General features: G+C 42.4%; 1 protein-coding gene across 1 annotated transcript; it reads right to left on the bottom strand.

Annotated features, from left to right (window-relative positions):
* Positions 1-12,365: 12,365 nt before the first annotated feature.
* CCDC160 (coiled-coil domain containing 160) lies at positions 12,366-18,327 on the bottom strand. The gene is made up of 2 exons (XM_026652952.2): positions 18,140-18,327; positions 12,366-14,931 (listed from the first exon to the last, which is right to left on the bottom strand). Exon 2 carries the CDS (start codon positions 14,926-14,928, stop codon positions 13,942-13,944), a length of 987 nt encoding a protein of 328 aa, XP_026508737.1. The 5' UTR covers positions 14,929-14,931; positions 18,140-18,327; the 3' UTR covers positions 12,366-13,941.
* Positions 18,328-18,753: the final 426 nt, after the last annotated feature.

The raw sequence follows: 18,753 nt of genomic DNA, 5'->3' as shown, positions 1-18,753 counted from the left end.
AGTGGTTAGAGATAAGAGAACCAAAGCACCTATATGTGGATGAATTGACCTGAAAGGCAACATAGCTGAAAGTCAGGCCTAACCCCCTTCAGGGCTTGTCTTCACTGTAACAGTTAGCTCAAGTTACTCCATTTGAGTTAGCCTAGGTGGAGTGAAAGCATCCACACTGTGAAGCGACACAGTGATTAGATTAGAATCACAGATGTGCTAATTCAGCTCACAGCCAGTAGCTGCATCCTCACTGCACTGCTAGCTTGGGCATTAGCAGCACTCAAACTTCAGTCCAGACAGCTTGAGTTTAAAGCACCACTTCACTTGAGCTGGAGATTTTTGTGTGTGGACAGGAGTCAAAGTGGGGTGACACCAAAATTATACCTTGAGCGGACATTACAGTGAATACAAGACCTCAGAAACTTCAGTTGTATTCCCAATTTATTATTAATAATAATCATGTTTACTACCATAGTGCTTAAGGGACCAACCTAGAACGGGGTTCCATTGTGCTAAACCAGTGGTGGGCAACTTGCAGCCCACGGGCCACATGCGGCCTATCAGGGTAATCTGATTACGGGCTGCAAGACATTTTGATGACATTGCCTGTCCGCAGGCACGGCCCCCCACAGCTCCCAACGGCCACAGTTTGCTGTTCCTGGCCAATGGAAAAGATTGTGAGGGAGGAGGAGGGAACTGGGAAAAGCAAACTGGGAAAATGTAGTCTAGATGAAATTACTTTAAAGTTGGTTCACAGCTAATTGAAAGACCATACTCAAAAAGTAGTTATAAATGGTTCTCTGTCAAAATGGGAGGACATATCTAGTGGGGTCCCACAGTGGTTTGTCACTATTCAATATTTTTATTAATTACTTATATAATGGAGTGGAGAGTATGCTTATAAAATTTGCAGGTGACAAACTGGGAGGGATTGCATGTATTTTGAAGGATGGAATTAGAATTCAAAATTACCATGACAAATTGGAGAATTGGTCTGAATTCAACAAGATGAAATTAAATAAAGGTAAGTGCAAAGTACTTGACTTAGAAAGAAAAAAAAAAAAATCAAATGCACAATTACAAAATGGGGAATAACTGGCCAGGTGGTAGTACTGCTGAAAAGGATCTGAGGGTTATAGTGGATCATAAATTGAATATGAGTCAACAAAGCAATGCAGTTGCAAAAAAGTCTAATATCGTGCTGGTGTACATTAATAAGACATGGGAGGCAATTGTCTGCTCTACTCAGCACTGGTGAGGCCTCTGCTGAGTACCGTGTGCCACACATTAGGAAAGATGTGGACAAATTGGAGAGTCCAGAGGTGAGCAACAAAAATACTAAAACATTTACAAAACCAGACGTATGAGGAAAGCTTAACAAAAAAAAAAAAAAAAAACTGGGTACGTTTAGTCTTGAGAAAAGAAGCCTGAGGGGGGACCTGATAACAGTTTTCAAATATGTTAAGGGCTGTTACAAAGAGGACTGTGATCAGTTCTTCTCCCTGTTCACTGAAGGTAGGACAAGAAGATTTAGGTTTTCTAACTATTAGGGGAGTTAAGTTCTGGAATAGACTTCCAAGGGAAGTTGTGGAATCCCCATCATTGGAGCTTCATAAGAACAGGTGGGACAGACAACTGTCCAAAATGGCGGTTTACTTGAGACAAGGTAGGTGAGGTAACATCTTTTATTGGACCAACTTCTGTTGGAGAGAGAGGGAGAGAGAGAGAGACACACACACACACACGTTTTTGAGCTTTCATAGAGTTCTTCAGGTCTGGGAAATGTACTCAGAGAATCACAGTTAAATACAAGGTGGAACAGATTGTTGAGTGTAAGGCCTGGTCTACACGTGGGGGGGGGGGGGGAAATCGATCTAAGTTACACAACTTCAGCTACGTGAATAATTTTGCTGAAGTCGATGTACTTAGATCGACTTACCGTGGTATCTTCACCGCGGCGAGTCGACTGCTGCCGCTCCCACGTCGACTCCGCCTGCGCCCTCGTGGCAGTGGAGTACAGGAGTCGACATGGGAGTGCTCGGGGATCGATTTATCGCATCTAGACTAGATGCGATAAATCAACCCCCGCTGGATCGATCGCTGCCCGCCAATTCGGCAGGTAGTGTAGACATACCCTTAGTAGTTAACACATACTTCAAGGAACCATCCTCTCTCTCTCTTTGGCACAAGTAATCTTAAAACCTTTAAAATATATAGGACAGAGATGACAGTTGTTATGATGGTCGGCTTCAAATCCTGCACAAGATCATAGTATACATCATGATGCTATATAGTCCAGGCAAACTTGGGGAGAAAAATGGTGCCAGGGAGTCAATTAATTTTTCGTTCCAGTACAAAAGATGAGATTCAAAGGTGGAGGGGACATTTTGTGTGCCGATCTCAGGCTGATATTTGGCCCTATTTTATTTTAAATTTTGCAAACACTAGTGTCTCTACCTCTGTTACTAAAGGAACTTGAAATGAATATAGCCATTTGCTTTACTTTCTTATTATGCAGCATTTAAGAGCTCTTTGGACACATGAGCCTTCCACAAGTAGTAAATTCTGACAGTTTCTTTGAGAAGCTCAGCAAGGAGAATGAATTAATGAGTTTTGGAAATAACATATCCAGGTGGCTTAATATTTTATAATCTACATTTTCAGAGCCAGAGATTTTGAGAGTGATGGTCATGTGAAATAGTGTTAACAAAGGTATATTTTTAAGTTGCTAAGGCTAACTACATGACAACACAAGGAGATTCTAACTTTATGTTAACATACATTGACTGCACTGGCCAGGAGCCCAGTGAACATTAACAACAATTGGATCTTCTAGAACTTCAATATATTTGACAAGCTCATTACACAAACTCATTTATTTACTCTCTCCCATTTCAACAGAAGAACAAACGTCATAATCAAGCAAAAAGGAGTTAAATTATAAGGCAGAGCTTGTCATTTGCTCACAGACATAGCATTAATCCAGTTGCTGTATACACCACAGATTTGTATAAACAACATTCATCTTCCATCAAAGAGATGATCAGTTTCTTTGGATTTTCTATAGGCCAGCTGTAGGGGAATACATTTTACAAGAAATCCAGTGTGTATATGTAACTTTTGATTAAAACAATGGGAAAGAAAGCACACTTTATTTTCCTCAGAGTAATGGTCAATTTAAAGAAAACCCCATTACACAAGTTCCTTCAGAATATACCAGAAGAGCTGTTAAAAGATATTCTTAGAGGTTCAATTAGCCTGAAACAGTTACAACTATAGATCTACTTAACTGAAATAAAACTCTGAGCAGCTGGCTTCCCCACCATGTTTCAAATACAGTGGTAGTGGATCAAATCTTATTCCCATCTGGGATTTGGCTTTATTTATAAGAGGAACTGGAAATGAAACATCAAATCCAGCCAAGCCTTCTCTCCAAGGCTGGCAGCTCCCAAGGCTCCTCCTCAAAAACTGCTCAGCCCATACCCTAGGTCCTCATTATAAAGCACTTCTACACCCTTTATATTTGTATGATTATCAACAGACATGCAATAATGAGTCAACAAACCTCACTTATTTTCCTGCCAGAAAAGGTGTGTTCTTAACTCAAGTGACCTAACTCTAGTTAACAAGCCTAGTTAACTAACTCAAGGTAAAATCCTTGTAAAGACAAGCCAGTTTGTAGTTTGCAAATGAATTAGGAGGTCAAGTTAAAGACAAGCACCCTCACTAAATTTCACTGAGTCTGGTATTTTCTTTTATAGAGTCCCATTTATTTACAAGGAATGTACAAAGTCCTGCTTCAACAAATGCTGGAAACACCAAAAAACAAGGGATAGTGACTTTGCTTAGGGTATGTCTACACTACAGCTATGGAAAATCTGCTTTACAAGAGGAGACTCAAAGAGTTTGGCTTGTTTAACCTAACCAAACAAAGGTTGAAGGAAGATAGGATTGCTCTCTGTAAACACATCAATGGGATAAACACCAGGGAGAGAGAGGAGTTCTTGAAGTTAAGGATCAATGTTGGCACAGGATCAACTGGATATAAACTGGACATTAACAAGTTTAGGCTTGAAATGAGACAATGGTTTCTAACAATCAGAGGAGTGTAGTTTCAGAATAGCCTCTAGTAGAGTAGTGGGGGCAAAAAAACCTAACTTGTTTCAAGACTGATCTTGAAAAGTTTATGGAGGGAATGGTATGATGAGGTTGCCTATAAAGGCATATGGGCCATCCGTGACTGCTATTAGCAAATATCTCCAACTGCTGGAGATGGGACTGTAGATGGGGAGGGCTGAGTTACTACAGAGAATTCTTTCCAGGCATGTGGCTAGGCAGGGGGAGGGGTCTCACTCACATGCTCAGGGTCTAATTGATTGCTATATTTGGGGTCAGAAAGGAATTTCCTCCAGGTCAGATTAGCAGAAACCCAGGGTTTTTGGCCTTCCTCTGCAGCGTGGGATATGGGTCACTTGCTGGTTTGAACTAGCGTAAATGGTGGATTCTCTGTAACGTGAAGTCTTTAAATCAATATTTGTAACTCAGCCAGAGGTTATGGGCCTATTACGGGAGTGGGTGGGTGAGGTCCTATGGCAGGAGTGGGCAAACTATGGCCCGCGGGCTGCATCCGGCCCGCCAGCTGTTTTAAGCTGGCCCTTGAGCTCCTGCTGGGGAGTCGGGTCTGGGGCTTGTCCTGCTCTGGTGCTCCAGCTGGGGGCACAGGCTCGGGAGCTGCTCCACACGGCTCCCAGAAGCAGCTGCATGGCTCTGCTCCGGCGCTCCAGCCAGGGCGCAGAGTCAGGGGTTGCTCCATGTGGCTCTGGGAAGCCGCAGCATAGCCTCCTTCTGGCACTCCAGCCAGGGTGCAGAGTTGGGGGCAGCTGCACGCGAGTCCTTGAAGCCGCAGCATGGCCCCCCTCCAGCGCTCCAGCCGAGGAGCAGGGTCAGGGGCCGCTCCACACGGCTCCCAGAAGTCATGGCATGGCTCACCTCTGGCTTCTATGCGCTCCAATGGCCCCGCTCCAATGGCCCCCTCCAGCACTCCAATGGGAGCTCTAGGGGCGGTGCCTGTGGACGGGGCAGCGCGCAGAACCGCCTGGCCATGCCTGCGCATAGGAGACGGAGAAGGGACATGCCACTGCTTCCGGGAGCCGCTTGAGGTAAGCGCTGCCCAGAACCTGCACCCCTGAGCCTCTCCCCACGCCCCAACCCCCTGCCCTGATCCCCCTTCTGCCCTCCAAACCCCTCGATCTCATCCCAGAGCACCCTCCTGCACCCCAAACCCCTCATCCCCAGCCCCACTCCAGAGCCCACACCTCTAGCGCCTGCACCCCTTCCTGCACCCCAACCCCCAGCCCCAGCCCTGATCCTGCTCCTGCCTTCCGAACCCCTTGGTCCCAGCCCAGAGCACACTCCTACACCCCAAACTCCTCATTCCCAGCCCCACCCCAGGGCCCGCACCCCACTCCCCAGCCCCAGCCCAGAGCCCCCCTCCCACATCCTAAACTCCTCATTTCTAAAATGATCAGCAATGAACTAATTTAAACAATTTTGTTAAATATTTTTTAAGAGTTAACAATCCAACTAAATTAATTGGGTGGTTCTTACTTCTCAGCGTTACTGTTTCAAGCTATCCATGGCCTCAAAAGGGCATAATTGCATCATTTTATGGGTGGTACATATTGCTAGGATTATCTTCACAAACATAAGGGCTGGGGAAATTATTTAATTAAAGCTTAGATTCTGGAGACCATATCTGCAGCAAGGGATGGAGTCCACCGCTGTGATCTAAGAAAATGATTTTATTGTCCTCATTGTAAGGTATATATTTTAGATAGACTATTATGACAGCAACATGGATGTAAAAAAAATTAAAATCAGACCCAAAGTGTCGCAAGTTAAGCATCCAAAAGTTAGTGGACACCTCTGAAACTTTGGGTCTAAGCACCTTGCCCAAGGTCACAGATCTGGGACTAGAATCCCTAGGGCGGATCCTCAGTTGGTGTAAATGATCATAGCTCAATGCTATGATCACTTTCACCAGTGGAAGATCTGCTCCCACATGTCCCAACTCCCAGTCCTGTGCACTAACCCTAAGAGTTGCTGTATACTAGTACGGGACTAGACCCTTCACCCACACAAAAGGGCCACGTCCAGCAGGTAGAGCAATGGAGTCCCATTTCTTTTCTAGGCTTCCCCATAGACTTGCCAAATATCCTTGGGCAGGGCACTTAAATTCTGTGCTTCAGTTTTCCCCACTTCTGGTACTGATGTAATACTTAACTTATAGGAATGCTCTGAGCCAAAAGTCATTGGGCCAGATTCTCAGCTGCTGTAGCCCCATTGACTTCAGTGCAGTTAGTGCATTTGACAGCAGTTGAGGATCTAGTTCTGTAATGTTGTCCTCTGCTACCACCTAGATCTTCAGTTAGTATAAATGGTCATACCTCCAGCTGCAGATATGTCCCCTGGATTGGACAGTGGTAAGTGCTTCAGAAGTGCCTTGATTGGTGCAAGTGCTGTAAGAGTGTGAAGTATATCACTGAGGATTAGAGTTCTAAAGCCATTTAATATTCAGCAGCTACGTAATTCAGCAATGCGGGATCCTCTTGAAGAATCAGACTATTGTTGAGCTGTGGTTTTAACCTCACTGTATCTTTTCCTTCTGTTTACACTAAACCTAGAAAGAATGCATTATACCTTTATTTATTCACCTTAACGTCATGGAGTATTTTCATAAACATTTTAAACACTTTCTGACACAGGTCTTTCCTTTTGTAGTTAGTACGTAAAATGTATGGGTTTCATAACTGTAGCACCAGACTTTCTAATGTGTTGCACCAATACTACTGTATAGCTTTATAATTTACTGCGAAATACAATGCTGTTGTTTCCAATCTTTGTCCGAAACATTTCCCCACTTTAAAGGGCACTTAAGCAGAACGCCCAAAAGCTAAAATAAGGGGCAGCCTTCAGTCTTCTGTTCATGTAGAAAGATTCAGAAGTGGATATCATCAAGAACTACTGTCTGGCAAGCAGCCAGCCCTTTGATAAAAGGTGCAGCTAAAGTGATTTCAGTCATCTCTGACAAAACTCCATAAACAGCAAAACAACAGCCTGTGGCCTAAAGCTCACTGATATTTACACACAGTATCATATACGTCATGTCAAATAATTCAATGAGGTCTCCAAAATACTATAAGAACACTATAGTTTAGGCAGCCCACTAAACAAAAGTTAAAAGATTAAAAAAAAAGTACTCTCAATGCAAACAAACTGAAATACATGCGAAAAACAATGTACCAGTTACAAGTGACATTTATAAGCCTACTTCTAGCAGAAACGATCATGCTAAAAATATGGCATTTGGGACTCTGACAATATTCAAGCTCAATATACTCTAGCCTGAGGCCTGTAAGGAACAGTAGGATACTAAAGGCCTGTATAGTAAGACTATAAATAAGGTTTTCAAAAGTGAAGCATTTTGAATAAATGTTATCATTAATTTTTCAATTGTTAAACCAATACTAATCAAGGATTGATAGTGGTTTAAAGAGTGGAGGGCAGATCTTCAGCTGGTATAACCTGTCACAGCTCTGCTGACTTCAGCAGGGGAGCTGCCCCGCTCCGACACGGCCACAAAAAGACTTCAGATTATTAGGCTAAGCAAAATTTGGGGCATTTTGCATTAAAATATTTACCCTCTGTCATGGGGCACATCAATCACTGCCAGACTGGACCTTCCTCCTGTTCACTCTGGGAATTAGCTCAAGGTTGACACCCACATGTGCAGTCTGCACATCATCACTTTTTCTCTGCAGTCTGCCTGCGGCACCTCTCACAGCATCCAGAACCGCAGCATCCTCTTTGTGACTCGGCCCTCCAGCCATGTCCCGATCAATGTTCCCCTGACCAGGGGAGTTTAGCTCCTACTCCAGCCACTTCCCCAGTGGCAACTGTAGTCAATTGTCTTGCCACTTCCCCAGTAGTAAGTGGGGGGGACCCAGGCCCACCCACTACTCAACATCCCAGACCAGGTACCCTCCAAATCACAGTCACTTACTGCATTCCTTTGCTTCTACTATCACTGCATTTCCCTGGGCCACTTCCCTGTGACCACAGCACCCTCCTCAATCCAAGCAGCCCATCCGGAGCTCCTTCTCTTCTCCCCGGGTTCCTGCCTATCCAAGATGCTACAGGGTTGCAGCTTACTCCAGACACAATCCTCCCTCCTCAAGCTCCAAGCAGCTACTAAGCCTGCTGTGTCCTGAGGCTCTTTTTATATTGGCCTGCTGGGCCCTGATTGGCCACTCCTCCCAGACCCTCTCCTATTGGCTTCTTTTCGCACAGTCTCCTAAGGGCTCTATTAACCCCTTACTGGGCAGTGTGGGGAAGATGCCCCATCACACTCTCCGTCCCTCAAATGTAGGGGAAACAATACTGTAACTTATGTTAAATATGTGTTCATCCTGCCTACATTATCAAGACTGGTTCGCTAAGACACCCAGTCCATGAACAAAATATGTGGGAACAAAATAGCACAGTGCTACAAATTGATCTACTTACTTTTTAATTAAGTTGGATTATATGCATGTTTCATGCCCCTCCCTCAAGGACAAGCTTGCTGGAGGGACATGAAACTTACACTTAAAAATCCTGCACACAGTACAATACTAGGCACTTCTGATCTGGGACTAAAAATTAAAACTGGCCTCCCATGTCCTTTAAAACCATGCAAGCAAATTGGGATCCTTACTGTCCCTCATAAAACACATTCACACTTAACATTCTTCCCAAAGTGCTGCATGGAGCACTCTGGCCAAAAAGGATCAGAGAATAACTTTTGTAAAGGCGGAAGATAAGAGGGAGAGTCAGCCAGTTCTGCTGTTCAGTGGTGCTTACAAGGTAGAAGGCTAATTTTCATTTTTGGCCTCAAGTTGGATATGCTGCTAAATTAACGTACTCAAATTTAAGTGCACTTCAAGCGCTTGCCTGGTAGGGAGTAGGAAAGGAAGGAGAGAGGCAGTAAAAAGGATCCTTTTGCACTGGAACAGGTGCAGTTTTAGTGCACAAAATGAGGGCTGGAGACTGGACGAAGCAGCACCCAGCTCCATGCAAGGTTGCTGCACAGCAACACACAGGACAGGGCTTAGACATGGGCAGGGCTGGCCTTACCATGAGGCGAACTGAGGCGGCCTCCTCAGGTGCCAGACTGTTGGGGGGGCACCACTAGGACCCAGACTGTAGAAAATTGTGTCTGCTGCTGGTGCATATGTATTCTCTCTGCTCTAGATGCACAGAAATGGTGGAGTGCTGTGCTGGAGGAAGGAGGGCACAAGAGACATAACAGGCAGGCAGGAGAAAAGGTGAGAGGGAATAACAGAAAGCAGCAGGAGCTGCAGGGAGAGAGAGGAGGAGGAGCCTCTTATGTACCTCTCTAGCACCCCCAGGAACCTGGACTGATTAACACCAGCTTCTCAGGGAGCTTCCTGTTTCCTGCTGCTTCCCTGAACCCACTTGCGGAGAACAGGCAGTCAACTGAAGTAGTAGGAGCGAATTAGGCCCTTAAGAAGCTGATATCTTCCCTCACTCAGGCCCTGCTACCAGCCTGCTTATTTGTCCCCTTCAACTGAGTGTTGAGAGCCACTCTAGCTGGCACAGAACAGCAGTCATGAGTGAAAGAAGAAAACACCCCTCTGGGGCAGCATTCAGAAAAAGGAAGAACGCAAAGGAAGCTTTTCTATCTAAGCAGGAAGGAGCTCTCCTGAGATACATAGACACAAATGTTCACAGTGACCCTTCCGGCCCCAGTGAGGATGTGAGTGGTGAGGAGATGCCTGATCTTCCAGTTAGTCAGAGTGCAGGTGACCTGGCAGCTACTGCAGCATCCGTATCTCCATCTCAAATGGATGTAACCATGCACATTCCTGAAGAAAGGTGTAGATCAGAGAAGAGTTTGGTGGAGGCGCAAGAAACAGCTGCTGCTGAGTTTAGTTCCTTAAGTCTAGATGATCCAGGACTGTGGACCCACTTGAGCAGTAGCCTGAGGGACTTCCTTGTACTGCCTCGGCCACAGCAAGTGAAAAACTTCATGTTCCCCAAAGACAATGAAAATAGAAGTTTCCATCCAACACATTACTGGCGTGAAATCCCCAATGGTGACAAAGTGGAGAGGCCATGGCTTATGTACTCAAAACCCCAGAATGCTGAAGAAAACCTACACCAGCAATACAGGGCACTAGAGACAGTGTTGACACATGATGACATGTGTGATATTGATGCGAGTGATTTAGGTGATGGACTGAAAGCCCTTTCAAGATACATTTCAGCAGGATTAACTCCAAAGGCTGTTCTGGAATATATGTGCACAAATAAGCTGACACCCTCTTTCCAAATGCTTTTGTTGCTCTGCGCATACTTCTAACACTTCCTGTAACAGTTGCCAGTGGAGAACGCAGCTTCTCCAAGCGGAAGTTAATAAAAACACATCTACGCTCCACTATCACACAGGAGAGGCTGGTCGGCCTTGCAACCATCTCAACAGAGCATGAGCTGGCCCAGACTGTGGACCTTCAGCAGGAAGCAGTTCAAATCTTTGCAACCAAGAAGGCATGGAAAGCACCACTTTGATAATTCAAACAGATAAAAATGCCAGTGTTTACTATGCAGACAAGAAAAGTTACATTTGCTGTTCAGGCGTTTAAAAGTTAAGTGTTACTTAAAATTTTTGAACAAGGCATTTTAAGTTGTTAGTTCTCCTTTATTGGGGTAGGTAGCAGAGCAGTACCATGAGAGGAGTAGAACAGGAAGAAGGCAGAATTGAGACCTTTCAAAATTTTGGCCCAAGTGAGGGGGCATAGGGGCGTCATTTGAGCTCCCCACCTCAGGTGCCAAAATGTTGTGGGCCAGCCCTGGACGTGGGACAGAGTACAAAAGCCCATGGACCATATCCACATTCACTCTGCAGTCTCCCTCCTACTTCCAAGACGCCAACCCATCTCCAAACTTGACTATTCAGGACAGCCATCAGAATCTACATGATTAAATGCCACTTTCCTGGACCAGGTTTTTGATTCTCTCAATCTGCTGGACAGCAGGGTTCTTCCCAGCCTGCTTTGGAAGTTTGGGAAAACCACTCAGCCCCCATTTACAAAGACATAGCCTCTACCCTTAGGATGGGTTGCTTCTATATTTTTACAATTGTATTTATTTATTTTACCTATTCTAGCACTTAAGTAAATTAGCAGAAACATTTCCTAGTTTAAGGTGGCTTTCTGCACCCCCTCTAAGCTATTCAGAAGAGCATTCATCCAAGGTACAAAACTGTGTTGAAAGTTTGGGAGTGGAATGGATCATTCCAGTAGAGATTTAATTTCCATTAAATTCCTCAGTGAAAATGCACTCACTCTTAGAACGGAGGGACAGGCAAAACCTGGCCAATACCTTTGAAATGGGTTATTTTTAAATGTATCCCCCCTTATAAATATGAATCATGGAACAGAAGCCCAATAGCCTTTAAAAATCACTCATCTCCTCATATAGTCGGGGTGGGGGGGATTTTCTTCTCAACCATGTGCTTTAGGTTCTTGATTAATATGAATCGTGTAAACAAAACTTAGTTTTAGTGCTTATCTCTGCAGCAGACTAGAAGCAGTCTTTCTGTCAATCAGCTTCTGAGTTCTCCCCCTTTGAAGGAAGGTCAATAGAACACAGCCTTCAAGAGAATCCAGCAGGTATCACTGGTGATAACTTCCATACAGAGAAGAGGGCAGAAGTTACAAAATGAGAGAGAGCAGAGTGAAAAAGAACTTAATTGGTTGATGTAAGAAGGCATTTGTCTCCAGAATCAAGGTCTGGCTCTACCGATGATAGGACACAGAAAATGGCAAGAATTCTACAGTCCCAGCAAACAATCCCATTCCCCACTAGGAAACAAACCTACTTATCACAAAATAGTAAGTGTTGGAGATGCACAATATAAAGTACTTCACACTTTATTATAGCGTGTATTATTATTATACATTCCAGCTAAATATTTTGGGTTGCAGATATACTTGAGAAACAAAAGATCAGCGTTAAAGGAAGTATTTTTTCACACAATGCACAGTCAACCTGTGGAACTCCTTGCCAGAGGACGTTGTGAAGACCAAGACTATAACAGGGTTAAAAAAAGAACTAGATAAGTTCATGGAGGATAGGTCCATCGATGTCTATTAGCCAGGATGGACAGGGATGGTGTCCCTAGCCTCTGTTTGCCAGAAGCTGGGAATGGGCAACAGGGATGGATCAGTGGAAGATTACCTGTTCTGTTCATTCCTTTTGGGGCACCTGGCATTGGCCACTGTCGGAAGACAGGATACTGGGCTAGATGGACCTTTGGTCTGACCCAGTATGGCCGTTCTTATGTTCTAACTTTTTGGGTGTTATAACATATAAACAAGTAATACTTATTGCTTGGTTGAAGGTTTAAATGAGCTCAGTTCAAATTACATACCACTTGCTTGACTGATATAAGTTACATTTATAACCAGACAAAGCATGAGACTTTTCAGGGAGAGTAAATATATTTAGGTGATAGATTTATAGAAACTCCTAGCCAAAACAGGTAAAATGCTATAATAAATTAGATTTTAGATGTAGCAGTACCCCAATATTTGACATTCTAAAAACACATAAGGCAACAATTAGTTAATAGTCATTTCATCATTTGGAGTGAATAGAACTGCATGATTCATTTATTTACCCAATTAAAATTCAAGAAAAATGTTACAATGAAGAGGAAAGAAACTATAGGAATTATCCTACACCATTCTAGATTTCTACACTTCTGCTCTCAGGATAGTTTCTGGAATTTAGTTTTTTCAGCTTTTGAGAGGAATCCTTTTGAGCCAAAATTAAAATTAAAATTTAAGTGACTGTGTATAACACATACATCAATCATCAATTTATTAATAATACTTTATTAAATAAATCATTCATACTATCAGCAGAGAAAGACCGTAGTTGTAACACACAGACTGTTTAGAAAAAATTCACTAGCTCCTCTCACATGCAGGTGCACTATTTAATAATTAAACATTTAGCAGTAATATTATTTCAAATTAAGGTATAGCTTTACAACCTTCTCCAAAAATCAACACATAATTTTAACATGAATTTCCAAGAGATTTTAAAGAGAACAAACGTTGTTACAACAGTTATGAGCAACAATATAAACTGCAAACCAAATGCTATAGTAACAGCAACATGATTTTTAGCAAACTGTAAGAAAGTAAAATCTGGGTACAGCAGATTTTAAAGGGTCTAGTGGAATTATGCTTCAGAGCTGTGTAGACAGTACACCCTGCTGGGTAATCAAAGGACCTGCACGTGATATTGTCTAAACTAAAGGATTGGTACTGTGGCAATGGATACACCCGTACAGACATGAACTATCACAGGCAGACCAAACAGAAAGAAAATCAGAGCTACAAGTCAGGACATTGTAGCATTTAAGATGACTGGAACATGTCAGAATTTGTTTATTCGGCATTTGTCAATTCATACATCTAAAGAGTGAGGGATATAGAACCCGACATTCAAATTAAGTATCAAAGCCATGATTGATCTCAATACAAACTAGTGTTTCCTCTCTACAAAGCAGTTCTCCAGGAGAAAGGAGATGCATATTACTGCAGGAAGGGTATAATGGATGTCAGTGGCATGAAGACTCACAGGGACGCTCTTGTCAAAGAATCAAGGTACAATTTCACTCAAACAAAACTCTGAACAAAGCTATTTTAAAACTAGATAGTGTTTTAATGTCACACGTGACTGCCTTAAAACTTAACAATAAAAGTTCAACATTAAACCAAGAAGCATTTGAAAAGTAGAAAGTCAAGTAAAACTGAAAATATAGTTACTAGGGCTTTTTGAGTGCAACTAGCAAGGATTTTCTCTCCTTGTTTTATTTTAAAGAAAATCTACTCTCAGATTGTCAAATATATTAGATAATGGTTGGGCTGAAAAATGTTTCCTAAGTATTTCTAAAGCCTTAACATTCTTAGCATGCAAAAGTTTTTCATCACTCAGCTCACTTCTAACATCCTCCAGTTCTTTTTGTATGTTTCTTATTTTTAAATCATAATGCAGTTTCACCTTTTCTATGCAGGCCTTATTTCCAAGATCATGTTGCTGTTTTAACTTCTTAACTTCTTGTTGTAAATCCTTGTTCTTTAGATCCAAACTCTGAATTTCTTTTCTTGCCTGAAGCAGCTCTTCATTTAAGCTTCTTATGTTTGCTGATTTTTCATGTAAATGTTGTTTTAAGGCTTGAAGCTCAAAATCTTTTTTTAAGCTGTCCTTTTGAATCTGCTGTAATTGGATATTTTTGCAGCGAACCTCTGTTTTGCAGTTTAGAAGTTCTTGTTCAGCATTTTCAAAGTCCACTTGTATTTTTTTGCATTTAGCTTTCAGTTCCACTAACTCTGCATTCAAAGTGGACAGCTGAAGTTTCAGAGAAACTCCTTCCACATGGTTCTTGTGCATTTCTTGTCGCAAATCTGCTAATTCCTTTGCATTCCAGATACAATGACCCTCTGTTTTCTTTAAGCTTTCTTCAGTCCCAACATCTAAATTACCAGCTCCACAGCAGGCAGAATCCTCTTCTGTTTCCTTCTTTGAAATGTTTATCTTTGCACCTACTATGTTTGGTTCATATTCTCGTACAATGAGTTTGGAAAAATATTCTCTCTTTTTGAGCCTTTTTTCTTCTTGAAAATTTTTAATTGCTCTATTGTAGATTTCTTCCACTCTCTTTGCTCTCGCTAAAGCCAATTTTTCAAACATCAGAGATTCAGGCTGATAGGCTTGACTAAAAAAATCTTGTGCACTAAAATGAGGAGAAAATAACTTCTCCACCCAATGTTTACCTTTGTTCTCCATTTCTATGGTTTCCATTGCCTGTTAGTAGAAAAATAAAATCAGTAGCTGAAAGAACACATTTAAACTTTGATGTGAAGTTTCATCTGAAAGAAACTAAAATTATTAGTAATTATAATTTGTAAAAATTTAGAGGGCTAGCTTCAGGTACCTTTACTCATGTTGGGCAGCACCTTACTCACGACTTCAGTGGGCCTACTTGTGGAGTAAGGTGCTTTTCAACATGAATAAGGGTATCAGAAACTGGTCGAAAGTTACTAGTGTCATAACAGACTAACTATACGGAAGCCCTGCTCTGTTTTAACTGTCTATATGAAATTAAACTACCGGTAGATTGCTTTGAGGAAACAGTTTAGAGATTGAGCCTGTTAAAGAAGAGCTTATATTGTTCTTATACGGGGCAAATCCTAGTTTTTAAACCAGGTAAATTTTCTATTGCCTGTAATGAGAGATTTGCCTGAATGTGGATTGAAGGATATGAATCAAATTTTCTTTGTTTGTAAATTGTTTTTTTTTAAACTGTATCACTAAAACTCTTTAAAGGTGCTTATTCAGTTAACATCTAGACAAAGATCTGAATATGTGACACACCACAGTATGTAAATGCTAAGTGTTTAAAAATTGTGGAGATGTAGTGCTTATTAGAATAAATTACTGAAAAGCTGCACATAATATGGAGAGACTATACATAGACTTCCTCCTGCAACTCTGAGAATTGCCCTGCAAAATTCCTGATATTCCAGTCCTCATCCTCTCTAAGCACAGACTATCAATTGTGTAGCAACAGTTAGTTTTGCTATGAGAATCAATGTTTTAGGGACAACAATAAGATTCCCAAATACTTTTCACTAGAGACTAAATCAGAATTTGACTCAAGATCACCAGAGGAGAAAGATTTATGGATTAATCCACTGTGCTATTTACTCCATGTTTCCCTGCACTATCATCACTGAACTAAGAAGATGAATCTAGGGTTACGCATGGTGCTAGGAATATTTAAGACAGTTACCATTTTTATTTGGATTTACATTGAAATCCAAGAACAATAACATGAGGCAAAATATATTGAAAAGAGATTATGTCAGTTAGCTTCTCTAATGATTTGGCTGTCTAAACATATTGAAGAGTTTTATAAAACCAAGTAGGAATATAAATTGAATATGGACAAGCTATGTCTCAGGCACAAGGGATAAGTTTGTGGAGTAAGAGAGGTAATAATGATACTAGAATAGTAAATGCACTAATATTTCACTGATTCAAATTCAGAACAGCTCGGTAATGACTGAAAGATCTCCCTAATTCAGAGGTGTCTCATGTTTCAAGGATTTTCTCATGGAGTCACACTGAATATGATAATAAGGTACTGAATACATAATAAATTGAAGCTTAATTACTACATGAAGGCTGTATTCTGCACTTGATCTTTGTACAACCTCCCACTGACATTAGGCCGCGATCTGCCATAGATTGAGAAGAGTATGAAGTTCTAATTTTTTATTTTGGAATCAGGCCTTCTCCAAATAAGTTTGACACTCGTGATCTAATGGCTATTTGATGACCTATGTGAAATGAGCTTGGTGGCCTCAGTCTAGTTCCTCAGATGTCCATGTCACAGCGAGACCATCACTACAGCTGTTGCCAGTGACTAAAAAAACCTGGAGAGAAGGGACAGGGATTGACTCAAAGAGGACAGCAACTTTATAATCAGTTACCCTCTCATTTGAGGTTGTCCCTCATCAGTGTTGAGGTACAGTGGCAGGGCAGTTTGGGTAGACTTATTACCCATTCTGTAGATAGAAGTCATCAATCTCCAGGATTGGCAGCATGGGAAATGGGCGACAGGGGATGGATCACTTGATGATTACCTGTTCTGTTCATTCCCTCTAGGGCACCTGGCATTGGCCACTGTCGGAAGTCAGGATAGGGGGCTATATGGATCTTTGGTCTGACCCAGTATGTCCGTTCTTATGTAATGAATGCTGGGGGACATAAACCTGTTTTGGATAATTGGGAATTTCAGATCTTTGAAACAGTACTGTATCCTACACGGAGGATGAAGAATTTCATGCATATTTACGTGATATTTTAAATCTCTCTTTTTTAACTCCTGTGTTAAATCGTCCCATGTTTAGCACCACTGAGCATCATAAGAACATAAGAACGGCCGTACCGGGTCAGACCAAAGGTCCATCTAGCCCAGTATCCTGTCTACCGACAGTGGCCAATGCCACGTGCCCCAGAGGGAGTGGACCTAACAGGCAATGATCAAGTGATCGCTCTCCTGCCATCCATCTCCATCTTCTGACAAACAGAGGCTAGGGACACCATTCCTTACCCATCCTGGCTAATAACCATTAATGGACTTAACCACCATTAATTTATCCAGTTCTCTTTTAAACGCTGTTATAGTCCTAGCCTTCACAATCTCCTCAGGTAAGGAATTTCACAAGTTGACTGTGCGCTGCGTGAAGAAGAACTTCCTTGTATTTGTTTTAAACCTGCTGCCTATTAATTTCATTTGGTGACCCCTAGTTCTTGTATTATGGGAATAAGTAAATAACTTTTCCTTATCCACTTTCTCCACATCACTCATGATTTTATATACCTCTATCACATATCCCCCCTTAGTCTCCTCTTTTCCAAGCTGAAGAGTCCTAGCCTCTTTAATCTCTCCTCATATGGGACCCGTTCCAAACCCCTAATCATTTTAGTTGCCCTTTTCTGAACCTTTTCTAGTGCCAGTATATCTTTTTTGAGATGAGGAGACACAGCACATGCCTGAAGAACAATTGTTATTTACAAACTGAAAGAGTGCATAGGCCAGATGGAGGGAGGGACGACAAAGGGGACACAAAATAATGTTGTTGGACTCGATGCAGTGATTTTTGAAATTGTTGGGGAAAAAACTGGGTAAGCCATACAGATGTACTGAAGCTGCAGACAAAGGTAAATCACATGCCATCATTAAAGCCCCAATGCTTCAAACTGCTCCATTCATGCACATATGAAGCCCCTTTGAAGTCAATAGGAGTCTGCCCATGTGGCTGCTCAGAGGATCAAGGTCATATTTAGCAAGTGATCATGAGAACCAGGACTTTGGAGCGGAGCCCGGAGCTGGAGCGCGGAGCAGCAGGTTTTTGCCTGGAGCTGGAGCAGAGCCGGAGCACAGCTCCAAAGCCCTGATGAGAACCATATAAACTATGAAGAAAGAGAAAGTGGGGAATATTACCTGGAGCTGGGAGATTCTTGACGATATTGTCTAGCAGAGGTGAATTTTCCTGGCATTCCTTTCTCCAACAATATAGGAAACTTTAGGACAGAGACCCATATTAGCAGTCTGCCAGAAGCCAGAGGGCTTGGGCATTCCAGTCCATTTTAAAACCAAACTGAGTTTGCACAGCCATAATGTTTGTTCATATATTTATTCCCTTTAAAAGATAAACAGAAACTGCTTGTTGAGAAGGTTCAATGGGGGAACAAATGCCTCCTGCCGGTAAGCGGGTTTGTCCTCACCCTGTGGTTACCCATCAGGAGTTTGAGGGTGATAAATGACCCAAGTTCAGTGGATACCCAATGTCACAGCAGCACTATCCAGCATCAAAGGCTGTAACCACAGCGGGAGAGGGGGACTACTGCTGCAGAGGGGCTACCCAGCACCCGACATGACTAGGACTCAGAGTTAATAGAGCCATAATAATGGTAGGAACATCAAAGGGACAGAGAGCTACCCAGTGCCCCAAGCTGTAGGAGAAGCTAACTCGATAAGGTTGAGGCACCCTCCAGCACCCCAGGCTATAAGAGAGGGGGCACCCAGCACCCCAGGCTGCAACCCCTTTGGGGGGG

This window comes from Terrapene carolina, unplaced genomic scaffold (genome assembly GCF_002925995.2).
Source record: "Terrapene carolina triunguis isolate 2854851 unplaced genomic scaffold, T_m_triunguis-2.0 Scaffold131, whole genome shotgun sequence".
Taxonomy (NCBI): Eukaryota; Metazoa; Chordata; order Testudines; family Emydidae; genus Terrapene; species Terrapene triunguis.
This window is presented reverse-complemented; position numbering and strand designations above follow the sequence as displayed.